This window comes from Rhinolophus ferrumequinum, chromosome 5 (assembly GCF_004115265.2).
Source record: "Rhinolophus ferrumequinum isolate MPI-CBG mRhiFer1 chromosome 5, mRhiFer1_v1.p, whole genome shotgun sequence".
Classification (NCBI taxonomy): domain Eukaryota; kingdom Metazoa; phylum Chordata; class Mammalia; order Chiroptera; family Rhinolophidae; genus Rhinolophus; species Rhinolophus ferrumequinum.
The window spans coordinates 71,380,106-71,404,753 of NC_046288.1; the positions used below are offsets into that span (position 1 = coordinate 71,380,106).

A 24,648-nucleotide genomic window follows, 5' to 3' on the forward strand; every position below is an offset into this window, starting at 1 on the left:
ATCTTATCTCCAACCGCTCAGCCGGGCCCCCAGGGAATCTCCGTCCAGACTGGCCCCTCCCCCAAGGTCACCCAACTTTTTCTTGTCCCCACAGCTCCGGGGGAGGGTCCCGAAGGGTCCGAGAGGGGGTGGCGGCCGCTGGGCGCGGCGGGGGCGGGGCGCGGCCCCCTCTCCCGCGGGGAGGGCATCCTGCCCGCATTCTTCATTGGCCAGAGCGGGCTGCGGGCGCGAGTGCTGATGTCAGGCGGGCGCGAGTGCGGCGGGCGCAGCGGCGGCGGCCGCCCAACAGCCCGGGATCGGGTGGGGGGGCGCCGAGTGGGGGTGGCGGCCAGCATGCTGCTCGGCTGCGGCTCGGCCTCCCACACCCGCGGCGCCCTTGTCCTCGCCAGCAGCGGCCGCCGAGCAGCGAGCGGCACCCGCGTCTGCAGCGGTGCCGGGTCCGAGCGCGCGGCTCAGCGGCGGGGGTCGGGGCCGGGGCGGGGACCGGGGACCCGGCATGGCGCTGCGGAGGGGCAGCGACGGCAGGGCTTGCGGGCTGCTGCTGCTGCTGCTGGGCGCCGCGTGCCTGGTCCCGCCGAGCGCGCAGGTGAGGCGGCTGGCGCGCTGCCCCGCCACTTGCAGCTGTACCAAGGAGTCCATCATCTGCGTGGGCTCTTCCTGGGTGCCCAGGGTCGTGCCGGGCGACATCAGCTCCCTGTGAGTGAGTGGGACCCCTCCAACCCCCTCCCGGCCCCACCCTGAGCCCGCCGCTGCCAGGGAGTTGCCTCTGGCGCTGGGACAGCGCGACCGGACCCCACTCCCCAGCCGGTTTCTTTACGTTTGGGTGGGGGCGCGCTGTGGGACGGGGGTGGAGTCTCGGGCGCTGGGGAGGATGGAGGGAACCCGAGACGCAGAGTCTGGGAACCCGGACAAGTCCCTGAGGCAGTGTTTCTTCACGTGTGGCCCGCGGGCCACCTGCATCAGACCCACCTGGGGGAGCTTGTGCCAATGCAGATTCTGGGGCCCGCGCTGAATGATGCAGGGGCTCTGGAGGGGAGCCTCGGAGCCTGCATTTGGCGTCCCCAGGAGATTCTGGGGAGCATTAAAGTTTGAGAGGATATGTGTATGTTTGGCGGGGCGGGTGCTGGTGTAGGGGCATGTATATGCAGGGAGCATGAGTGGAGTGAGAACACCTGCGAAGGGCTGAGGCCTCGCTGTCCCACCTCAGGTCTGGGGCTGTGGTGCACCCCGTGGCCTCCTCCCGACCTCTTCACAACGCAGGTCGAGAAGAACCTGGGTAAAGGCATACAGTCTCTGGAAGTGTGTGTGTGTGGGTTCCCCATGTGGCCTGGAAGAGGGGAGCACAGAGGGCTTTGCAGAGCTTTGGGGCATGTGGGGCTCCAGCCCAGTGGTCTGATGCTGGAAGTCAGGCTGACTTCTTTCTCTGAGTTCACAAGGGCTTCTTGCCCGCCCCCCTTTTGGCCCCGAACATATATTGGCTGCTTTTTCAGCACTGGAGGAACTGATGGGAAAGGCTCCACATCTTTTATCCACCTGCTAAGAGATGCTTTCAATCTGCCTGCACCCAGCCACGCAAGCCACATGACCAGTTCTCATCAGGGCCGTGGAAGGGGCTACTGGGCTATATCTTTACTGCTGGGAAATGTTTCCTGCTGAAATGACTCCCTTGTTCCAGGCCAAGGTGCTGGGAATGCCTGCCTACTCACTCTCAGAGGCAGGGAATTCCCAGGTGAAGCTGCTATGCGCAGGGCACTCACTTCCTCTTATATTACATTCCCCTGCCTCCCACCCCAGGCAAGGCACAGGGCCCTGGGCCCAGGGGTGAAGGGCTTCCTGTTTACATTTCTACAAAGTTAGGAGTCCGGTTGGCAGGCAAAGAGGGCATTTTTAGTTCTTAATATTGCTAAGTCGGGGGACATGGAGGATTCCAGAAATTAAAATTCTCCCTGTTAAATCCTTTAGACCAGCAGCTGCTTAATTGATCTGCATGCTAACTGAAGTAATTTTGAAATAATGTGTTGAGGTCCTGCTGCGGCCAGAATGGATGCGAGACCTGGTGCAAAAATAGAGCCAAGCCTCTTGCCCCTACATTGACCGTTAAATCTGGCAGATGGCATTGCTTCCCACTGCACATTCACGTTCAGGTGTCTCTGAGTTTTTCCCCAGGGCTTTCACGGTGCATTTCATCAGAAGTGCTCTGAGTGTCTTTCAGAGATGGGCTCCCAAGGGGAATGCTTAATCCAACCCCAGAGTTTTGTTGGCCAGCATTAACTCTGTGTCTACACAAACAAAATCATGGGCAGAGGTGAAGTAACTATCCATTTGCAGCCAGGGGCTCCTGTAGTTAGAAGAGGAAGCAGGGGGATTGAGTTTAACTGGCTGAGATGACGTCTGTGGAAGGAGCTAGACTGATGGTAACGGTTTCTGTTATTCAGACTAGATTTCATATTGATTCAATTCGTTGGAACATGGCTTGACTCTTCTCGCTCCTGCCCCCGAGAAGCCCCTGGCCCACTGTTTTAAGCCTCCTTCCTGAGTGAAGGAGTTTGAAGTACAGGTGGAAGATAAGGCCAATTGCTCATCCTGCCCAGCATTTCTCAAAGAAACCTAGGCCTCCTTTTGTTGCTCTCTTGCCTGTAGGAGCCTGGTAAATGGAACATTCTCAGAAATCAAGGACCGAATGTTTTCCCATCTGCCGTCCTTGCAGCTGCTGTGAGTATGGGAAGTTCTCTCTGGAAATAGGGGTCCTGGAGGTGCAGTCCTGGGAGGAGTGACCCCTGCCTTCTTGGTGTCAGTTCATCCTAAAATATCCAAACTCCATGACAAACCATGGCTGGCTCTGAGTGTGAACTTGGTTGTGTCCCCCACCAAGCTGAGTCCCAAGGCTCTTTGCTCACTGTCCTTTCCTTCATTTGGCACATGTTTTCCTCGGGGACTTTATTATAGATCCCAACGCCCCTATCTGGCAACTGGGGACATGATTACATTGATTTTTAACCAGAACTTTACCTAAATGAACTGTTTCCTCCACTTAAAAAAAAAATCTGCAGTTTAAACTCTTAATATTATTCTGGAAATAGGAGTATTTCTAGTTGACTGAGTACATATGCTGTTGGGAAGCATACTTTGCATTTATTTTGCATATATGCATTTGTATATATGCATTATATATGCATATATACTATGCAATATAAAATTGTATTTACTCACCCTGTTATACATACAAGGAGGGTATTTTTATTTCCCCATTTGACAGATGAGAAAATTGACGCTGACAGAAGTTAAGTAACTTGCCCAAAATCACAGCCAGATTTCCAACCCACACTCATAACTGCTCTGCCATCCAGCCACTCTTAGCAAGTGTCTATGTCATTACCTGTTGCTCAGGTTAGTTAACGGTTGCTAACGAAAAGAAATGTCCAAAAAGCAGCTTTCAAAAACAAATCAGTGACAGGCAAAGCCATGATGAGTACATAGCTCATTCTCTCTATCTGTATTGGTTTCTTAAATGTGAGGTGAGATCAAAATTAAAACAAGCAACATACTACCGATAAATAAATTTAATGATGATATTTTTGTTCTTGACATGTTATGTACTTGCTTACAACATTATACTTAAAAATTTTAAATCTGAAATGTCGTAGCAATTCTAGTTCTATTAAAATATATTTTCCATATGATAAAAATACAATTTTTGGTATTTTACCAAAGAGATTTAATCGGTAACTATATAGGCTATATAAACTTTTACCAAATAGACTTAAATAGTGACTCATTAAAAATTATGTGGTAACAAAGAATCTTCAGAAGGTTTCTTAAACTTTTTTTTTATTATTTCTCATGGGAATGTATAATGTAGGAGAAAAGTGTGTGTGTGTGTGTGTTTACGTGTTTGCCTCAGCTGTGTGACTTTGGTCAAATCACTTAACTTCTCTGGGCTCAAATTTCTCTAACAACGAAGTTGGATTTTATCCTTTAGATCTCTAATTCCATGATTGCTCATGCATCATAAAGCATTCACTGGCTGTTTAGTTGTTCTGAGCATTGGAATGTTTTGAAATAACAGCTCTCAGGTCATATTTACTGAGACCCACAAAAGAGAAAGGGTGGAGTGATAGGGGTGACCAGAAAATCTGGTCAAAGGCGATCCACTTGCCATTGTCCATCACCATCAGTGAGTTAGGTTGTGCGTCTGATGGGTCATTCTTAGACTGAGAAGAGCCCATGTTTGCCTACGGATCTGAACACAGGACAAGAAACAAAATGGCTGCACTATGGGACTTCAGTTTTACATCTCTGCATTGAAATCTGTCCTTTATTTTCAGATTGCTGAATTCTAACTCATTTACAGTCATCCGGGATGATGCTTTTGCTGGACTTTTTCATCTCGAATACCTGTAAGTGTGCTTTATCTATTTGCCGAGCATGTGGTATGTCCATAGAATTGCAATATTGCTTTCCAAGCTGAACAGCATCTGTTGGAGAACTCAGGGGTGGAGAAAACAGAGAAAACCCCATTCTCTTTCCAGCCTGACCTTTTATAGTTTTCTTGTGTATAAACATGCTGGGCCAGGAGGAGGTTGGGGACAAAGAGGGGGAAAGGAAACAAAGAAGGAAAGATATTCATTCATTCTGTGCTGACATTTAATTTGTCATGTAGTAAGCACAATTGGAAATTGCGTTGGATATTTTTACCTCTCGTAACTAGGCATGGATTTGCTGATCAGCCAGAAATAAAGCTGAAGGAGTCTGAGGATTACTTATTTTTAAATAAAGTCTCCCTATTTGGGGAAACAACTTCATGTTTTTAATTTCGTTGGCCTGTATCCCGTTTGCAGTATCTCCTGTAAGCTGCTGACAAGGGTCTAATTTTATTTTATTTTATTTTTTTTAAAAGAGGTTATCTTTTCCTCTTCAGAAGTGCAGTTTTCCCCCCCAGCAATGAGCTTTGCCCTCCCTCTGATTTCTGCCTTTTCCCCCTTTCATGTCTTTTCCCCCTTAAGTTCTTTCATCCTTGTCTTTTGTAACTTTATAATAATATGAATCCTGCTCTCAGTGGGATTTCCTTACTGAGCATTCAGAGGGATTCTTAAAGCCTTGTCTCGGCTTTCTTATCTGAGGTTAACAGGTAGATGTTTGAATTCTGAACACATCCTGGGTCTAAGAAAGCTCTCTGCTGATTTTGCGTCCTTGGGAAGGGATCTCAGTGAAGGAGTTCTTTGTCCAGAGTACATACGTAGTATGTATGCTGTCATGACACTCTGACAGTATCCGTAATCAACATGGGAAGAGTGGTAGGGCTGAAGCCTTGAGACTAACTAGGTTCTATCAAGGCACATAAGCCAGCGATGAAGGTAGCAAATGTAAAGCTACTTGTTTGCTTTTAGGTGATTGAAGAGGAGGTTAGCTTAGTTTATACTGAAGTCTATTACTGAATAGATCCCTGATGTTTTAAAAAACAGTCATCAGAAAGTTCTCAGTGCAACAATCAAGAGCTCACTAACTAATGGCATCGTGTCCCAAAGCCTCTCCTTTGCACCATCTCTTACATTGGACGAAATATAAATGCCGTCAACTAAGTTATAGGTCTCTGTGACCCTAGGGCATAGTCGCGGTGTGTATATTTCCCACAGAGACTTTAAAGCATGGCCAGAGTTCTTATTTCAGGGTCCTATGCTCAAGCCCCAGGACATTTTAGTGCAGAGAAAGAAGTCTGGCCCACACCCAATTTCATCATACTTCCTGTTTACTAGTGGCTTCGAGATCGTGACAGGATCCCTGCCTCATCACCCATTTGTTCAGAGATTAGACTGTGTAGGACACGATGAACTCAGAGTTTGCCAGAAGCCAAGCGTCATGCACTTCTCCCTCAGCAGAAACTTTAATATGGAGATATAAAACAATGGGCTCCCCTCAAGGGATGACGATATTAGCACAAGTATCAGTAGCCAGGCACTATGAAATCTAAGGCGGTTTGGCCGTCTGGGAGCATCCCAGGCTTGCAGAGATGTGAACATTTCTTGCCTTGGTAGAGTGCTTTCTTCTTTTTTGTTTCCCGAAATGTTTTTACCAGTGTTGCCGACTCTGAATTTGAAGATTTCCATGCTGCTTCTGGAAAGAGTGCGGAACATACCCTGTGTCCATGCATTCTTGTATGCAAACCCTGCTCACCCTTGGAGTCTGGTGTAGCTGACCTAGTCTTCCAGAGATGAATGTTTAAAATTCATGAATGTGTTTTGATTTTATTCTGAAAGCACACCAATATCATTTTTTAGAGATGTAAAGCTGAGAAAACTTAGTTTAATTATACTGCTGTTCTCTTTAGGTTCATTGAAGGGAACAAAATAGAAACCATTTCAAGAAATGCCTTTCGTGGCCTCCGTGACCTCACTCACCTGTAAGTCCTATGACAAGTGTTGTCAGTCCTTGACTTCGTAGGGTAAGATTTACTTCCTGGTGTCTCTCTCTTTCTTAACTGTTTTGTCTGTATTGTAACATCCTCGGAAGGAAACTAATTTCCAGGTTGCCTTAGAGGTTCCTATACTGTCAATCAGGCACCAGCCTGTGGCGATTATTCACACACTTGGCTTTATTATCTTTTCCATCCTCCTGGATCACCATCACATGACTGCGTGTCAAATAGGGAGCCCTTTGAGAGGTGAGAGGTTTATATCGAGTGATGGAGGCAGTGGGAAGGAAACTGTCATGTATTGTATGCTTACTGTGTGCCAGGCACAGAGCTGGGTGCTTAGTGAGACTTCTCCTCTTTATCTTTCATGATAATCGGTGTGTCCCCATTTTATAGATTTGGGAATTGAGGCTTACACGACTCATTGAAGAATGTTGAATGCAGGGTCAGAATTAGGACGAAATGGAATAGAGACATTTTTGTGGTTTCTCTAATTTGAATGCAAATAGCTTTTTCTTTTATGTTGGATTAATCTTCGGCTTAAGCTAAGCTCTCTGGATTCTTTAATAGCTTTCTGGAGAAAAAAAAATTAAACAAATTGATTTGAATTGCCATATCAGAACGAAGCAAGTGCACACACTTAGCAAATTTAGAAAATGGAAAAGATAGGGGCCGTGTTTATAAAAATGTAAAAATAGCCATTGTCTTGGTAAGAGCCATTTATTAGCCAAGAACCAGGTCCCATTTGCATGATAGATATGTTGTGTTTGTGTAAGATAACATGTCTCGTCTCCATAGTCAGCTTGTGTATAGTGAAAAGAGAACTAGGGAAATTGGAGGGCTTTGAGTCCGGGAGTTGGGCAGGAGCAGAAATCCCCTGACTGTGTAACCCTGATACAGCATCGAAAGAGACAATCATTTACATCAAACCCTGACATAGGCAAAGGGGTCTGCCAGGCTCAGCAAACACTTGATTCTGGAGCTCTACCAAGCGGAAGCTCTACCTGAGTTTAAGCTCATAGAACAAGGAGATGAGGGAGCAGCGGTGGGAGGTCCAAACGTGTGGATCAGCACCGTCAATCCTGGAAAGCGTCAGCCTCTTGTTCACATGATTGCTCCAGGTTCTCTTTTCTTCCTATGAAAGTTTTGATTTTTCTTTCCAAATGCAACCTGGATGCTGAATTCTCACATTCTTGTGGAGGCTAAGACAATGGGCTTGAAGTCACCTAGACTCGGGTTCAAATCTCAAGGCCGTCATTTATTGCTATTGCTTACCGTTTTGAGGCTTATCGCTTAAGCCTCAGTTTCCTCGTCCTTAAAATGAGGGGGTTTTTTGGGCCCCTTAGATTAGTGCTTTATTGCAAAGCAGCCAGTCCATCACCCACGGGAAACGACAGTGGGCGTTGTCATCACCATCTTCCCTTCCTCCACTCATCAAGAAGTCTCAGTTTTCTCCGTGGATGATTGAATAGCCTCGGCAGTTTGGGTAGCCAGACAGGGTCTGCTAAGAAGACAGCTGTGGGTATCTGGAGAAGAACAGCTGTGGCTGGATAAATCCAGTTCCCAGCAGTCAGGAATGAGAGGCTTTGTTTTTAAGCAAAGGTTCTGGGCAGATTGTGAACCTAAAGCAAAGCCCATGTGACTGATTGAGTTAGCCCAGATGTCAAATTTCATTTGACCAATTGGCTGTGGACCCCTGGTCTGAAAATGGGTGTGAACATGCAGGTATTGTGCATGTATATTTATTTGCATTGTTTGCACACGTGTGCCCATGGGTGCATGAACTTCTTTACGTGTGTGTATAACTGCGTTTGTGTGTGCATGCTTGTGCATCCGCCCATACAACCATATGTGTATATCACATGTGTATATGTGTAAGAGGCACCTCATTTTCTGTCTGAAATGCAGAGGGAACAAAGGAGTCCTCTGCTTGGGTCCAGACTGCATCTCATGCATTAATACACCCATCTCAGCTTATGCACGTATTCCCATCCTACAGTTACGCCTACAGGGACCCCTCTCCCCAGCTCTCCAGCCTCATTTCCCTAATGTGCTCAGAATACCGGGCTCTCAGAGGCCCCCTTTGCAATAACCAACTCATCCCATTCCTGGGCTTCTCCTCACATCCTTTCTTTCTCTTGCTTTGGATGCTGTATCTTCTGTCTGTCATCTCCTGGAATCTGCTTTTTCTTCAAATTCCAGATTAAGTTGCATCTCCCCTGTGGAGCTGTTCCTGATTTGCCCTTCGCCCTGCCTGTAGCCCTCCTTGTTGGCTCTAAACACCCAGCACTTTCCTGTAGACTCAGGCTCTAGTGGTTGGTGCTATTTTGTGGATATTAGTTTTAGCTCCCCAGCAGCACTGAAAGCTCCCCAAGTGGAGGGCCCATGAGGATCTTCCATCAGCTCTGCTCTTCCCCCAGCATCTAGTACAGGGCTAAGCCAGCAGGATATTCTTTCTCATTTGCTGGTTGACCAGTGGGTTCCTTCCTGAGCTGGATCTTTCATATAGACTCTACTTCTGGGCAAATCAGGTGACTTTTAAAGTGGAATCGTCTAGGCTGGAGATGTATGTAGTAATTAAAGCACTGAATACATTGTTTAAGAATGAATTGATTCATATATAAGTGAAATCATGTGACATTTGTCTTTCTCTCTCTGACTGACTTAGTCAGTAGCGTTACAATTCTCCCATTTCCCTCCCCGTTTTGTAAACTTCTAAGCAAAGAGAGCACATTAATTTTCACCCCTGTGCTTAAGGAAGTCACCTGTATTTGCTTATTTAAGTATCTGATTTTTATCTTTTGTGAACTTTTCCAATGCCTACAGGCTCATAGTCATATGTAAAGAAACATAGATCAGGTTTCAAAGCATTGAAGGAACAGTGCCAATCTGTAAGTAAAATCTAGGGCGTTTGTTTTCCAGCAGTCCTATAAAGCCCAAGGGACAGGTTGCTGTTAAGTAGTTTTAAAAATGAAGGAAGTGTCATGAATTTATGGATAAAATGAAGTGGAAAGTAAGATGTTATGCATCGAGTGTGAGTGGGGGTAGATGGTCTATCTAAATAATTCAGCTTTCTGAAATCTAAATTGAACACTTGGAACAGGTGCTAAACAGTCTGCTTTTAGGGCCTCAACCATTCCATATATTCTGATCACTTTAATATGATACATTTCAACTAGTTAAAAATTTTTAGTTAAAGGATTAACCTTTAAGTAGCTAGAAAATTTTTGCACTCTACTTTCCAGGAAAAGTAACCCTCAACCAGAAAAAAAAAAATCAAAACAAACATGTCCGTTTTTCATTTCAGAAAGCTATTCTAGAGTATGTTCAGTCTGATTACGTATTCAACCTATTATTCAGCATCTTTAAAAAGGTGCAGATAAATCATTTAGGAAAGAAAGGTAAAAAAAAAAAAATACATGAAATGGTATTTCAATCCATCTGTGGTTACCTAGATGGGAAGGGGTCTCCCCATATTCTGTTGGTATCTTGAAGCGAGAATGGTTAGCTGAGTCTAAGGCAGAACACTCATTTCTTTAATTCCTCTTTCTGGGATGGGTCATTATGATGCTACAACAGACTAATTTCATATTTATTTTCAAAGAGGTTGATGCTGAATTGCCTACATATTTATCATGTAGATGTTTTACTATTGGTACTCCTGTGTAAGGGAAAAAAACAAGCATCCGTTTCTTGGCTGACTCACATTAGAGCAGGATGCCTGGGGGAAATCACAGACTTGATGTACATCCTTTCAACACCCGGTATCTTTCAACGTCAGCAGCCAGCCCCGTGGACATTCGTCTTTAGCAGGATGATGACAGAGCACTGCAGAATCCTGAGTCATCAAAGAAAGTTGATGATGTTCATTCACATCTACTTCTGGGAGCTGGGAAGTGGACGGGGACGTTTCAGGAAGCTCTTTAACACTAACAGCAAAAATGCAACATGGTGTCTCGTCAACCTTCGTTAACGAGAAAACAAAACTGATCACAATCATTCATTCCCTGGACATTGTGGTTCATCGATAATTTATATTATCGTTAGGATTTGAGCTGGGGGTCTTTATGTAAAAGAATATTTACTGAGTCCTTTTTTTAGAATCACAAGTAATAGAATTCATTTTGATGGACCATTAGGGCACTTCTTGGGGCAAGACTGTGCATCTTCTTTTTTTTTTTTTTTTTTTTAAATCCTTCTCATTTTAGTGCATAATTTATTTATTCAACAAAGACTTACTAAGTACCTACTATGTGCCAGGCACTGTTTTAGGAGCTGAGAATACGGCTGTGGACAGACAGACAAAAGTCTATCCTCATGTTGCTTACACGTAGGGAAACTATACAGTCAATAATTAAATAGATAAATAAAATATATAGTATGACAAGTAACGGTCATGCAGTGAAGAACAGAAGAGGGAAAGGAGATGTGTAGAGGGCCGGGAGGTAGTGATAGTTGAGGACAGATGTAAAGGAGGTGTGGGGATATCTGGGGAAGAGTGTTCCAGGCAGATGAACAGCAAGTTCAGAAGCTGTGAAGGGCGACAGAGAAATAACAAAGGGGCCAGTGTGGCTGGATCTTGGGGGTTGAGATGTGGTCCCACAGGTAGGCGGGAATGAGGTAAACTAGACAATGGAGAAGGGTCTTGCATGCCATCAAGGGGTCTTTGGCCTGTATTCTGAGAAACATGAGATGCCATCTGAGGTTCAACAAATGTATATCAAGAGCTTAATAAATGCTTGTTTTAAAAACAAAACAAAAAACTTACAATGTACTCCAGCATTATAATGTCATCTTTGTATAAGTAAACTCATTTCTTTATCTCAGTATTGAACCACATTGTGCTGAAGTGGTTTAGAGCTCTGTTTTAAATTCTTGGCTTGATTTAAGGGACTTCAGAGTAACAGCGCATGAAGATAATAACCACATTAAAATATTATTTTCTTGTTCTAGTTCTTTGGCCAATAACCACATAAAAGCTCTCCCAAGGGATGTCTTCAGTGATTTAGACTCTCTGATTGAACTGTAAGTAATGAAAATGAAGTTTATGTTTGCTTGTCATTGTGCCCCAATTAATCACGTCTTTAAATTTTTTCTCCCCCTTTATTGAATTTCTTTTATATTATAGCTAAAACTGTATGACAAAGTAGTGCCTACTGGGAAACAGCATATAGTTTGTATCATGTTGGGTTTTGCCATTTGCGAATATACTTAGTAGCATTTGGTTATCTCTTCCCCTGATATAGCATATCCATCTGCTTTATCTTCTAGTGTTTGTCACTTCTTTCTGGACATAATTTAACAAGATCTTAAAGTTTCAATTGTGCTTGTGAAAACTGTCTTCCTATAATGTCCTGTGTTTGTTTGCAAGAAGCTGTGTTGGATGGTGTTCTTCTGCCATCCCTCCCCCATTTCTAACATGGCATGGTGACAGTTTCAAGAGAGTTTGGGGAAACGGTGATATGTTAGCTCTGAGAACTCTCTGTAGTCTGTACAGTTAAAATCATGGGCACTGAAGATCATTAAATAAAGTCAGTGACAAGTATAAGAAATAGGATGTATTAAATACACATTTTTAAAAAAATTCCATTTTTTTGGAGGTAGCACGATGTTAAATTAATATTGAGGTGTTAATAATTCTGGAGTCTCATATTACTGCCAAAACATTTCAGGCATGTCTGTTTCTCTGTGTTTGTATTTGTGTTTTGTTTTGATTTTTAGAGATTTAAGGGGCAACAAATTCGAATGTGACTGCAAAGCTAAGTGGTTGTATCTGTGGCTGAAGATGACAAATTCCACTGTTTCTGATGTGCTGTGTATCGGTCCACCAGAATATCAGGAAAAGAAACTAAATGACGTGACCAGCTTCGACTATGAATGCACAACGACAGGTACCGAGTGCCTCTGTCACTGAAGATTGTTATTTAGAATATTCCCTTTGTGTTTTTCTTTTAGATTGTCAACTGGGAGTGGAGAAACATGGGTAAAAGCAAAAGTTTTCTATCAAGATTACGTCAGGCAAAACTTAAGCCTTCTCAAAGATACGAACTTATGTGTAAGGAAACTATGTCAACAGTTTAGATTTTCGTTCACTGCACTGGCTTTCATTTTGATTCTTTTTGATTGTTTACAAAATTCAAATTTCTCTAGAGATTTTTTTTAAAGGTCAAAGTATAAACTAGTGAGTTTGACGTAGGAATATTTTCAAATCAGCCTGGGTTTCAGTGAAAAGGCAGTGCAGTGAGGCCTCAGTTATGGTTCTCTTGATTAAATAATAGGAAGTTTATTGAAAATTTAACTAGTAAGTACCAGACTTCACAGTCTATAAATTGCTTTTGTTCCATGTAAAAAGAGATAACTAGGTACATTATAACCAATGGCAAAGTGGAAATATAAGTTAACAATTAGTAGCCAGAAGAAAAAACTCACACTGAGGGAAAAAATGTAAAGAAAGTTTGATTTTGTTTTCCAGAGTCTGCCTCAGGGTTTCTGTTTATACATTTGTTTTTAGGCTATGAGATAAAATTAAATGCTAACTGCCTCAGCTCTCTATACATCTTGGGGAGAGCAGGTGTCTCCCTGTGAAAGACTTAGATGGAGTGTCCAGCTTTTAAAGCCAGATTTGAAAGGCGAGTGGATCAATACACAGTATGAAACCTGCTTATCAGACTTATAAAAATAAACATTTAAGTCGAGAGTTGATATCGACAGAGCCACAAGGCATGTCGGTAGGAGCAGCAGGAATGAGAACTCAGAAAATAATTTCATAAACTCAAAAGACAAAAGAACTTCAAGAACAAAATATCACATTTAGGCCAGTCCTGCTGCCTTCCTCCAAACAAACAAAAACTCACAAAGTAAAAATTATTTTTATATATCTTTATAAAGAAGAGACCCTACCAGTTCTGTTCTTTTCTGAGAGAACACCTGAAATCTTAGGGAAATGACCTTGTCTTTCATCACTGACCAGGGGCTTATTCAGCTGTGTAATTGGCAGGTGCCCTTTAGCCAGTGAGGCCACGAGCAGGTTATTTATTGTATTGTAGAGCAGTGCAATAAATCAGAGGTCATAGTCAATGACATTTGCACCAAAAGGTGGCATTCAAGGCCATTTGGTATGAAATGCTAAACTGAAGCTCACTGGGGCTCCGCTCTGCCTCTTCTCCAGTTCTCCTGTAGAATTCTCTAGCCCCAACGTGACGTGACGTTAGCAGCTTTTCTGTTGTTCTCTTCACACCTGGCCATAAATTTGTCAATCTCTGAGAGAAACAGCATGGGCTTGGGGGAGCTGGGAATAATTTATATGAGGAAACGTGATTTCTGACCGTAGAGCCCTGTGGATGGTTAGAGAAATGATCTAGGCTCTGAGAATTATCATAGGAGTGAGGGGGCTTGGAACCAAGGTAGCCAGATCCTGAAATCTGTCCTAATCCCAGAACCCATGGGGCAGTGTGAGCCCCTAACACATTTTAGGGCATTCTCCCTCTTATCTATGCCTTGGCTAAAAAGCTTCCTGTTAAACTTTAGAAAGTCAGCACTCCTCCCTCGTAACAGGAAAATGACCATTCTGTCTTTGCCACTGTTTTATCCCTTTAAGATTCATGGACAAATTGACTCTTGCTCTCAGTTTCTTCCCATGAAAAAATTGGCACAACCCACTTATGACCGGCCCCCAAATATACTCCCTGCCTTGTAAGAACTTAAGTCGATACTTGGTGAGTTTTTTGGGTTCCTGTCTCCTGCTCAGATCAAGCCTCAGCCTCTGGTGCTTTATTAAAGGCTGGGGAGGAAAAATAGGGGAGGATGGATGGAAGATGGAAAGCCAGATCTGAGAGTCGTGGTACTGTTGTTGTATCTTCACCGATGATTCGGGAAGAAGCACATTTTCTGAGTGCACTGTCTTCCTGTTAGCTCCGATTCTCAGGAAAGGAGTAAGTTCTTTAGGTAGAGGAAGGACAGGCAGATACTGTTCTTCCCAGGGAGAGAAAGGTACTGTTACCATTCCGTTCCGGGCACAGGGGTGTAATTAATACTACGAAGCCGCCCCTGGACTGCTGCAGCGCTCTAGATTAATCAGTCCTTCCATAGCCCTCCGCCCCAAGTCTATTTTTAACCACTTCGAAACTCTCTGTTACCTGCTCATAATTCCGCCTGGTAGGAGAATAATTCACTAAATTCCTTAGAGGGAGTGGATTTTGCATCCTAATGGTCCTCGTCGCTTCCCTATTTCAGGGCTGATAAAAACGCGAAGAGAAATAATGCATTAGTGTGCAGTTTCTCTCCCACTAGGGTTGGCGTCATGTATAATTTATTTTCTCCAAGTGCTATAAATAGCCATGTAAAAATCTGTTGATTCCAGTGGGAGCCATGCCTGAATTGGAAGAGTCTCCCTGACATCATGAACTTAATCCAGTGTGAATGGAAGTGGCAGTGTTTTCGCAGAGAATACCAATCACACTTAAACACTAGTACATGGATGTCATGTCAATATTGTGTAGTCTCTGAGATCTTTTCACAATGAACGTGCTTTTGCCATTTGTGAAAAGTACATGAAGATGGGGATGGAAGAAAATATTTAAACTCCTCGAGTTCCCTTCCCCCCTGTACACGCAAACACGTATGCATCCATCATTTTCTTTCACATGTTTCTTCCTCGTTTTCTTCTTTTCCTCCTCCTTTTTTTGAGAGGGTGGTAGACGAGAGAAGGGGGTCTCCCATTAAGAATTAGATTTATAATTCAAATGACTTCATCTGTTGTGCCAGATACTCATTATATAGAAAATATGATGAAGCCAGTGTTTTGGGAAAACAAATGAAAATCAGACCAATAAAGGCTTGATTTGTAAAATGCTCTCCACTCTGGCAACTCTTCTTCATTCTGGGATTCTTTCAAAAAAAAAAATGGACTTTTTGGTCTGCACTTTAAATGATCTGTGTTTTTGAGCAGATGCTCATGTTTCTAAGAATTCAGAGTGTAGCTGGGAGACTATCTAGAATAAGTGAGTTACAGGCATCGCAGGCATGTTGGGAACTTTCTGAAGACCTGGATGAGACAAATGCCGCTGGAGGTAGGAGAGAGGTTCATAGCTGTCTCAGTTGTGATGCAAAGAACGCACTGTATTCTGTGAGTCCTTTTCTAACTCCAGAATAGGAAACAGAAACCGACTACTATCATTTCCCTTCTTCCATGTATCTCCCCACGAACACGGAACCCTCAAAGCCTGTGCCTCAGTCAATGCTTTCTGGCTTCTACACTGGTTCTGCCAGCACCAAGAAGAGAGAACCGAGGTTGAGTTTTTCTGTTTTAGTCTTTGACGGATCAACGAGGGTGTAGATAGAGGGGTGGGGCTAGGAGCTATTGTGACTCTTCCCTAAGTCTTTGTGTAGACCGTATACTGCTCATTGTGACTAACTACATAACTGTGTAACTATAGTTACCTGTATAAGTCTACTGAGGGGCCACCATCGACAGAGCTCTGTGCTAACACTACGTGCACTCTCATTATGAAATAAATGTCACTCTCATTTTACTCATGAGGAACCTGAGGCTCAAGTTTCTTGCCCACGGGTCACGGTTCCTTCCTGTACGCAGGAACCTGAAACCCAGTCTGTTTTACCTCAGAGCCCCAGCTCTTCTGGATAGTCCACTCCCTGCAGGGTGGTGGAGAGGGTACCTTGTCTACTATTGCCACCTGTCCCCACTGTCCCTCAGCCACTTCTTGCTGTTGGGGTGCAGAGACAGCTTCTTCTTTGCTTTTCCCTGTACCTGCAAGCACCATCATTCAGCCCTGTCCTCTCCCCACCACAGTTTCAGGATGAGCTAGCCTTCCCACCTCATTAAGTCAGCAAGCACGTATTAAGCACCTACTGTACCTGGGGAGGGACACCTCTGAAAGTTAACATGTATGGAGCACTAACTTTGTGCTAGGTACAGTTCTGCATGAGTATGAATCATAATATATGATGAGGAAACTAAGGCAGAGAGAGGTTAAGTAACTTTTCCAAGGTCACTCAGCAAGAAGATGGGGTCACAGCTCTGGCACCTTATCTTAGATGCCATTAAAATGGACACTCGTCCAAGAGACAGCCCCGTGGTGGCTCTGACAGAGGAGGTGGGCTGTCTTTTCTCGGACCTCGATTCTGTATTTATCAAGCACTTTCTACGTGCTAAGCCCTGAGGTAGGCATTTCCACCTACCTCAATGTATCCGTGTCATTAAGCTTGGGAGGTATCATCGTCCCCCTATTGTGGATAAGTTAACTGAGGCCTTGAAAGGGGTCGTGTGCAGCCCAGGGTCTTGAGTGCAGGAAGTGGACTCCAGGCACAGTGCTCTTTCCTGTGCCTCACATTGCCCTCACTCCCTCTGCCCTTCCTGCTTCTCCTGCCCCCTGACTGTCACCTGCTCTTCCCATCCCCACTCCACGGTTCCCGCCCCAACACTTTCTCAGCTGTTCTCACCTCCTCCCTGCCTCCATTCCTTTTGTTCTGTCCCTCTTTACTCACTGCTGAGTGTCCCACCCCTTTATTGCTTTTCTCATGTGACGGCTTTATGAGGCTTCCAAGTCAGAGTATTTCTTGAGTGACTGCTGTGGGCTTATGTTACGGGGACTCTGAGAACGTAGGACCCAGACCAGACCTTAGGAAGCACTAAGTTGGTTCAGGAGACACACCACACTGGCTGTGTGGCTATGGCCAGACATGCACCCTCTCTGGGCTTTAACTTCTGGCTCTGTTAAAATGACTCAAGTCTCTAAGACCTCTCACTCTCATTTCTCCAACTCTGTCCCTCATATCGCTATGTTGGAGATTCAATCATGGTGAATATTAAGGTGTAAACAGCAGTGCCTGATTCAGTGTCCAACGTGTTAGGAAGAGTTCTAAGGTCAGGGAAGGCTTTTCAGAGGAGGTGGGACTTACTTGAGGGGCGCCAGTAAGGATTTCGTGGGGAAGAGATAGGCAAAGCCAGGATTTTCCACAGGAACGTCTTCCCTTAGCCAGGCAGCCACCATCATTTTACCCTGGGCATGTTTATCCTGCCAAGAAGCAGTGCACATTGACAGGTCTCTGGCCAAAGAAATGACTTACCTTAAACTTTATTAGTGTTTTTCTTTCTTCCTTCCTTGGTTCTATAGCTACCCCACACTGTAACCATTCTTGCATCTGAAAGCATCCTCACCCCGTTCCATGGTAAAACTGTGCATTCCCCACCAAGATTTGATGCAGTGAGTCAGCCATAGCTCAGGGGAGCAATGTGGACGAGGAGTATTTTTGTGCCACTAAATGGAAGAGTAGAACACGTGCTCAAATCAGACGAGTTCTATGTTGCTTGAAAATCCAATCAATCTCCTTCCTGTAAGTGCTTGCTGAGTGGTCCATTGCTGTCCAGACCCCAGGCATAGCCGTTAGTTACCCTGCACTGAGTCCAGTAACCAGTAAACACACTTAGGTTAACTTCCCTGCACGGTGAGCTTTATAAACCTCTGAGACCGTATCTCAGGGGTTTGGTTTTGTTTCCAAATGTGCAGTGTGCAATTTGGGGAGTTGACTTTTCATTTTGAACCTGCGGTGGCAGTTTCCATACCAAGGTAATACAGAGCTTGGGAGTATGCTAACAGGTGATAAAAGGACCCCATTCTTAGGGAAGCATGAGAAGCACCACAGCAAACAAAACTAAATAGGTTTCTTTACTACTGGGGATCTTCTGAGAGGGCTAGAATTACAGAATTTCCCAAACACATTTGCCCACGGCAGCCCTTCTTCACAGAAGAATTTTCCTGATAGTTTCAGGAATGTTGCTCTGTGGCATCCTTGCTGTCTTGTCTTTTTGAAAGCCAGGTTTCACCAAATTTGTTTAAAACATTGAGATCCAATAGCCAGACTTATAAGCTGTTCATCTCAAGCTGTATCAGAAGCTGTGCGTTCAGTCTGTGAGATTCCGGGACCTTCTGGAATCTCCTGGAGTCAAACACACTGTGATGTGGGTGTTGCTTTTCCTCTGCCCTGTCCCCTCCCAGTACTTTTCAGAGCTGATGTTAAAAGGGATGGAAGGGTAAGGTGGTTAAAGATTGCCACAAGAGATCTCATGGAGCCTTTTTTTTTTTCTTGTTTAAACACCAATTCCCAGATTTTGTCGTTCATCAGACTTTGCCCTACCAGTCGGTCTCAGTGGATACATTCAACTCCAAGAATGACGTGTATGTGGCCATCGCCCAGCCCAGCATGGAGAACTGTATGGTGCTGGAGTGGGACCACATCGAAATGAACTTCCGGAGCTATGACAATATTACAGGTGTGTTGTGGCTTTGATCGGATGCATTGGCCGACTTTCTGGGAGAGAAGAAATGTTCTCTGCTGCACCCAAGGACGGCTTGGCTCTCTGATTTGGTTAGATTTGGGGAATACATTCCAGCCCACCCTCATCTCTCTGATTGTGTATCACGACATGTTCAGTTATTGGTGAGAACCAAACGTCAGGAGTTGACCCTCTTTATTGTTGGTGATCCTTTGGAAAAGGGAGAGGGTGATGGGTTGCGTGGGATGGGAGCCATTTTCCTGGCGTGGTGACACATCACTTCGAGAACCCCTTAATCTTGAGCAGTTATGGTGGCCTAAGACTGCACCCACTTTGTAGCAGCAGCTAAATGATTCCTTTGACTTTTGTTAACTAATATGCTAACGCATACACACGCATGTGGGCTTGTGCACACACATGTACACATGCACAGACACACACATGCATGCACATACATGTGTACACATGCATGGACACACATGTACACTCTTTAGCTGTTCCTGCTGCTCCCTTGCCAGGTCCTGGTGATCACTGCTTCCTTTTAATAGTACAAACAAAATAAGAATAAAGGACTCTAAACTCAGGCCTTTGGGATAAAACTTACCGCTTCTTTCACTGCTGGCAGGGGATCCCAGGGTCCTAGTGCTACTAAAAATGGATGGTCTACTTGCTTTGTAAGTAAGTGGATCAAGTCTTTCAAAGACTTCCCATTTATCAAGTGCAACCTGATAGTAATGCTAACTTTATAAAGAGCCCCACGATAGCCTAGCTGTGACCCCACGAGAGGATTTCCTTTAGTAGCTCCTGATTTGGAGTTAGAGCAGCATTTTGCTGTTGTAGCAAGAAGCGTATCTGGGTAGAATTTCCGGATGGGGAGGCTTCTGGGACTCTCTCCCGCACAAAGTGGCTTTGCAGCAGGTGCAGGATGTATGGAGGCAGGGAGAGTGTCGTTTCAGCCCTCGGGAGCACAGCTGCTAGTGAGCCTCATCTCACAGCCCTGAGATGTCTGTGAGATGCACACGCGGGTGCCACGAAGAGGCCATTTCAGATGAGCCGCGTTGCTGTTGGGCCATCTGGCCGCCGCGTGCTGAGCTCACACTCCTGAGAGCCGCCCCGGCTCCTCCAAGTGCAGACTCAGCATAGAGCTGCGCAGGTGAACCTATTGAGCGAGCCAAGGCCTTAAGACCTTAAACCCAGTCCGTGTGAAAGGAAAAAGGGAGGCGAGAGAGGGGACTCGCTACTCACGTGGTTTTGCTTTTCTCTTTCTCCTGGCTTGGAAGGTGAGTGAGGGGTGAATGAGCTGGCCCCTCTGCCTTCTCACCACGGTAGGAGGTGGGAGCAAAGTGAAGCTTTGTGCAAGGAGTTCTGATGCCTTGTGGCCAGTGCTGGTTGCGGTCCTGCGAGGTGCCAGGTTCTGGTTCATCTCATTGGAAACTCACAACAGTCGCTGGAGGCGTTATTGTGGGTTACCTGTCCACAGGTAGAGGACAGAGCCCGCTGTTCAAGGGAGAGGTGGCATACAGACAGACCCTAGAGCACTCGGGTTTTGAAAACCGACACATGTAGATTCTCCTCCTGATTCTGCCTGGTGCTGGGAAGTAACAGTGGCCCCAAGGCTCAGTTTCATCATCTGTCAGATGGGCAGCTGATGTACCCCGTGGGGTACTGTGAGGATTTGGTGAGACCAGCACAGAGTAGGCAGTTCTTCATGCTGGCTTCCTCCTCACACCTTTATAGACGAAGACGTCGAGGCGCAGGCATGTTGAGTCACTCCACTGTCACTTCGGAGGCAGAGCCCAGGGTCTCTCACTGTTGCATCCCACCCCTTCCGTCTCCCAGGTAGACCTTAGTAGGAAGGGACGACACTGTTCTGTACCCGCAGCTGGTGGCATGCCTGAGTTCATCAAGTTCCTTCTTTCCTTCCTTCCTTCCTTCCTTCCTTCCTTCCTTCCTTCCTTCCTTCCTTCCTTCCTTCCTTTTCAAAGATTTCTGAAGTACTTACTCTGAGCCAGGCACAGTCTAGGTGCTAGGGCCATAATAATTAACAAAGCAGATAAAAACTTCTGCCCTCAGGGAGTTTACATTCTTACAGGACAGAGAGATCATTCAAAGAAACACATAATTGCAATACATATAACACTTAGATAGCAGCATGCAAAGAAGGGAAAAGAAGGTGGGAAGGAAGCTTTGAAGTGCTGAGCATGGGGGTGTTGACATTTTAGGTAATATCTGGTAAAGGCCCCAGGAAGAAGGTGTTATTTGAATCAGACCAGTGGGACGTGAGGGCTTGAGCCACATGGAGAGCTGGAGGAAAAGCATTCCAGACAGAGGGAACAGCAAGTGCAAAGGTCCAGAGGCAGGAGGGTATCTTTCTTGTTTGGGTAATCCAAGGGGCCAGTTTGGCATGAGCAAAATGGTCCCGGGGAGAGTTGCAGGAGATAAAGTCAGAGAGGTAATAAGGGCTGGTCGTGGGACCTTGAAGGTCTTACAAAGCATGTGGGCTTTTACTCGGAGGGCTCTACAAAGCCTTGGAGGGTTTTGTGCAGAGGTCACAGGGCTGCACAGGAAGAGGCAGGTACCAGGCATGGAGTGCTGGGTTGAGAGTAGCCTGTGTGGGAAAAGGAACAGAGGTGGAAGCAGAGCGACGAGTTCAGAGGCGATTGCAAGAATTCCGGCAAGTGCTGCTGGCCTGGACGAGCCGAGGCCACAGAGGTGCTGGGCAGGAAGTGGTCAGTGAGATCAGAGTGGGTGTGGCCAGAGTCAGGTTTGGACCTTGCTAGTCTCTAGGGATTCCTCAGCCCCTCAGTCTCGAAGTCTGAATCTTCGGAGCGGTGGGCAACCCGACATGGAGCCCACGGACCCTCTTCCCAGCCAAGCCCAAGAAATGAGCTCCAACAGTGGTATTTAAGCTTACGAGCTTCGACATCACACTAGTTTTTGATAAAACTGGCTTCAGATCTTTCTAGCTGACGACGTTGGCCAAGTTAGTTAACTTCCATGAGCCCCTTTCATCTGTAAAATGGGAATTTCCTGAATTCCCATTTCACCTGTAAAATGAGGCCATCATAGGATTCGGCCCATGGGAATTTAGCTCTTAGCACGGTGCCTGCCATGTAGTAAATCCTCAACGAATGTTGAGATATCAGCTGGGGATAAAAATAGATATTTGATTACTTGCTACTACCACTAGGGGAAGCTACCAGCTCCAGATCTATTATTCTTCTTAATTCAGGAAAGCACACAATCCATGGATCAAGGTCCCAACCTGATGCCTGCTTAATATGTATTGCCCTTTTTCTGTCACTTATTATTGATTTCTGAGCACATCTTACAATTCAACCACCTCACTTTCTCATATTTCTCCCTTCACCTGGATCTCCAGGCTCAAATGCAGCCTCTTACAGGAAGCATTCCCTGATGACCTGATTGAAATGAAGTATCTGCCTTCTTGTGCTCCCTCCCTTAGTATGTACATTTCCATTAAACACAAATCACATTCATTGAAACATAGTTTTTCACTCAAAGGGAGGCAACTAACATTTACGTACTCAGTCATTTATAAACCTTTTCTCTCATAAGCCACATAACAATCTCATAACATGTGTGTCATTGTCTCCATTTTATAGTGAAAAAAAAATAGGAGCAGGCCTTCTGTCCCCAGTCCCTAACTTTTTACTCTCTCCACGGTGTTCAAAAGCATAGGGAATGGCAGGGACCAGCAGAGAAGGGCCTGAGGGTGGCAGGGGAAGAGGGTGGTTACAGAGACAGGAGGACTGCAGGTGGAGGAAGAAGTGTGCCTAGCTGGACGTTAGCAGCATGTGTGTGCAGGGCAGGTGACAGATGCATAAGCAAGGGAACAACCACGGAACCATTTGCCTTGAACAAGACCGAGGTAAACATGGACAGTTCTCCCCTCATGGGGCCGTGCATGCCTCATTTGTCATCTAGTTTGATCACAGGGTGATCCCAGAGTCGGTAAGATATAGATTTTCTCAATCCTTGCCCTGCAAGATGGGGCTCCGAAGAATGGCAGGGACCCCTGCTTTCTCCCTTGTGACCCCAGTGAGCAAAAGAGACAGCTCCAGCTCTCTCTCCATCTTCTAGGGGGAGAGGGAAACCTGTGGTCATGTGTACCCTAAGGCTTTACTCCTCACATCTTTTTCTTTCTACATCTTTCCTCGGCTTTCCTGGTTTTGGCTTATTTTGTTTTTCTTTTAATTTCTGTAAGCAATGTATGGTCCAGGCTCTAATCTCTCTTTCTACATTAACACACACACACACACACACACACACACACACACACACACACACACAATCTCTGCTGCTACAGACAACTCCTAGGGCTAAATGTGTTTACCTGGACAGAAGTTTTATGGAGCATCTCCAAAAACAGAATTCTTTGTGTCTCACACCACTCCTCAGCTGAGACAGACGGGCCTGTAGGATGCTGTGGGCAGCAGGGACCTCCATGACCAGGCAGTTTGGGAAGGGGACCAGGGGCATACACTTTCAACTTGTGTTGGCAGGGTGGGAGTCAGTGCAGCTTTCGAAGAGCAGTTTGATCGTTTAACATGTGCACAACGTTTGAGTCAGCAAACATTTAAGAACACTTCCAGCTGGTTTTCAAAAAAAAAAAAAATTTCTCTACAAGTAAGCATGTTGCTTATAATAATGAAAAGCTAGAAATAACTGCAATGTCCAACAATAGGGGATTAGTTAAATAAATGATGGTACATCCATGCAGTGGAATACTGTGTAGTATTTTAAAACAGTCTAGTTATAGAAGATGAAATATAACATGAAAATATTCACGACATAGTAGTCAAGTAAAGAAAAGTCGGTTATAAAAAGCCTATGTATACTGTCAGCTCAAATTTATTTTTAAAAAGTGTATTTGAATATGAGCATAGCTTGACAGAAAAAATATATCAAGATGTCACGTATTATTTCAGCATTTGAAAGTCATTTTGATTTTCTTCTTTGTGCTTTTTGGTACATTGGGGGTATAATGTAGACTGACGCCAGATTACCTGGATTAGGATCCCAGGCTCTACCACATACTGGCTGTATGACCTTGCATGTGTTACTTAACTTCTCTGTGCCTCAGTTTTACCCTTTATAAAATAGGGAATAAAAATTAAATGAGTAAAAATACATGTAAAGTGCTTAGTATAGTGCCAGCCATAGAACACACTTCATAAGTGTCGCCTATTGTTATTTTAAAAATTTGCTTGGTGAACATTTAAAACTTCTATACTTAGAAAAAATACAATAATTAGTTTTAAACAAAGGAAAGAGACCAGAGTCTAGCAAGAAGCCCAAAGCAGTGAAAGAGAAAAGTAAATACCACTCTAAAACCACCCATCGTCTGCCCTCAGAGTTATTACTAAGGACAGAAATCGGGTAACTATCCTTGTAATTTACAGACCAAACTCACTTTGGTCCAAATTGCCTAGAAAATGGGAAGAAAGAAATAACTTTTAATCAAATGACCTAGATGGAGGCTCAGTATATTTTTTTTTTTTAGGTGTGGGTGATGCTATAGCTTGCTGGCTGTGATGGAGAGGTTGGAGGAAGGTCTGGGGGTCCGAATCCTGAGTGGGAGAGGATGGTATATGGTGACCCTGACCTTCAAGGGAGTCACCACTGAAAAAGTTCCCCTTTTCCTGAAAAGTTCTAGTTTTGTGCGCCTGAGTTCGATCATTCAAATCACCCCTCATTCTATAGGTATTTCTACAGTGGACAGTCTCCAAAGGGGCTTTTCATTATCAAGACAATTGCGTCAATGACCCAATAATGTTAGCTGCTGCTTATTGGCTGCTTCCTGCATGCGGGTGCTCTGTACTAACAACCCTAACCATGAATTTCTCCTGTAGTCTTTCCAGTAGCCCGACCACTGCTGGTAGCTTGCTTAAGTCTCATTTCATAGACAAGGAGCCTAAAGCAC

The 24,648-nt window shown here is 44.9% G+C and overlaps 1 protein-coding gene across 1 annotated transcript in view; it reads left to right on the plus strand.

The window, feature by feature from the left end:
- Positions 1 to 402: 402 nt before the first annotated feature.
- The window catches only part of LGI2 (leucine rich repeat LGI family member 2), a 29,595-nt gene continuing 5,349 nt past the window's right edge, over positions 403 to 24,648 (plus strand). The window contains exons 1-7 of the mRNA XM_033106369.1: positions 403 to 696; positions 2,641 to 2,712; positions 4,326 to 4,397; positions 6,326 to 6,397; positions 11,363 to 11,434; positions 12,131 to 12,300; positions 18,534 to 18,698. Of these exons, the coding sequence (XP_032962260.1) occupies positions 497 to 696; positions 2,641 to 2,712; positions 4,326 to 4,397; positions 6,326 to 6,397; positions 11,363 to 11,434; positions 12,131 to 12,300; positions 18,534 to 18,698 (823 nt within the window). The 5' untranslated portion in view covers positions 403 to 496. The remainder of the gene's footprint in view (positions 697 to 2,640; positions 2,713 to 4,325; positions 4,398 to 6,325; positions 6,398 to 11,362; positions 11,435 to 12,130; positions 12,301 to 18,533; positions 18,699 to 24,648) is intronic.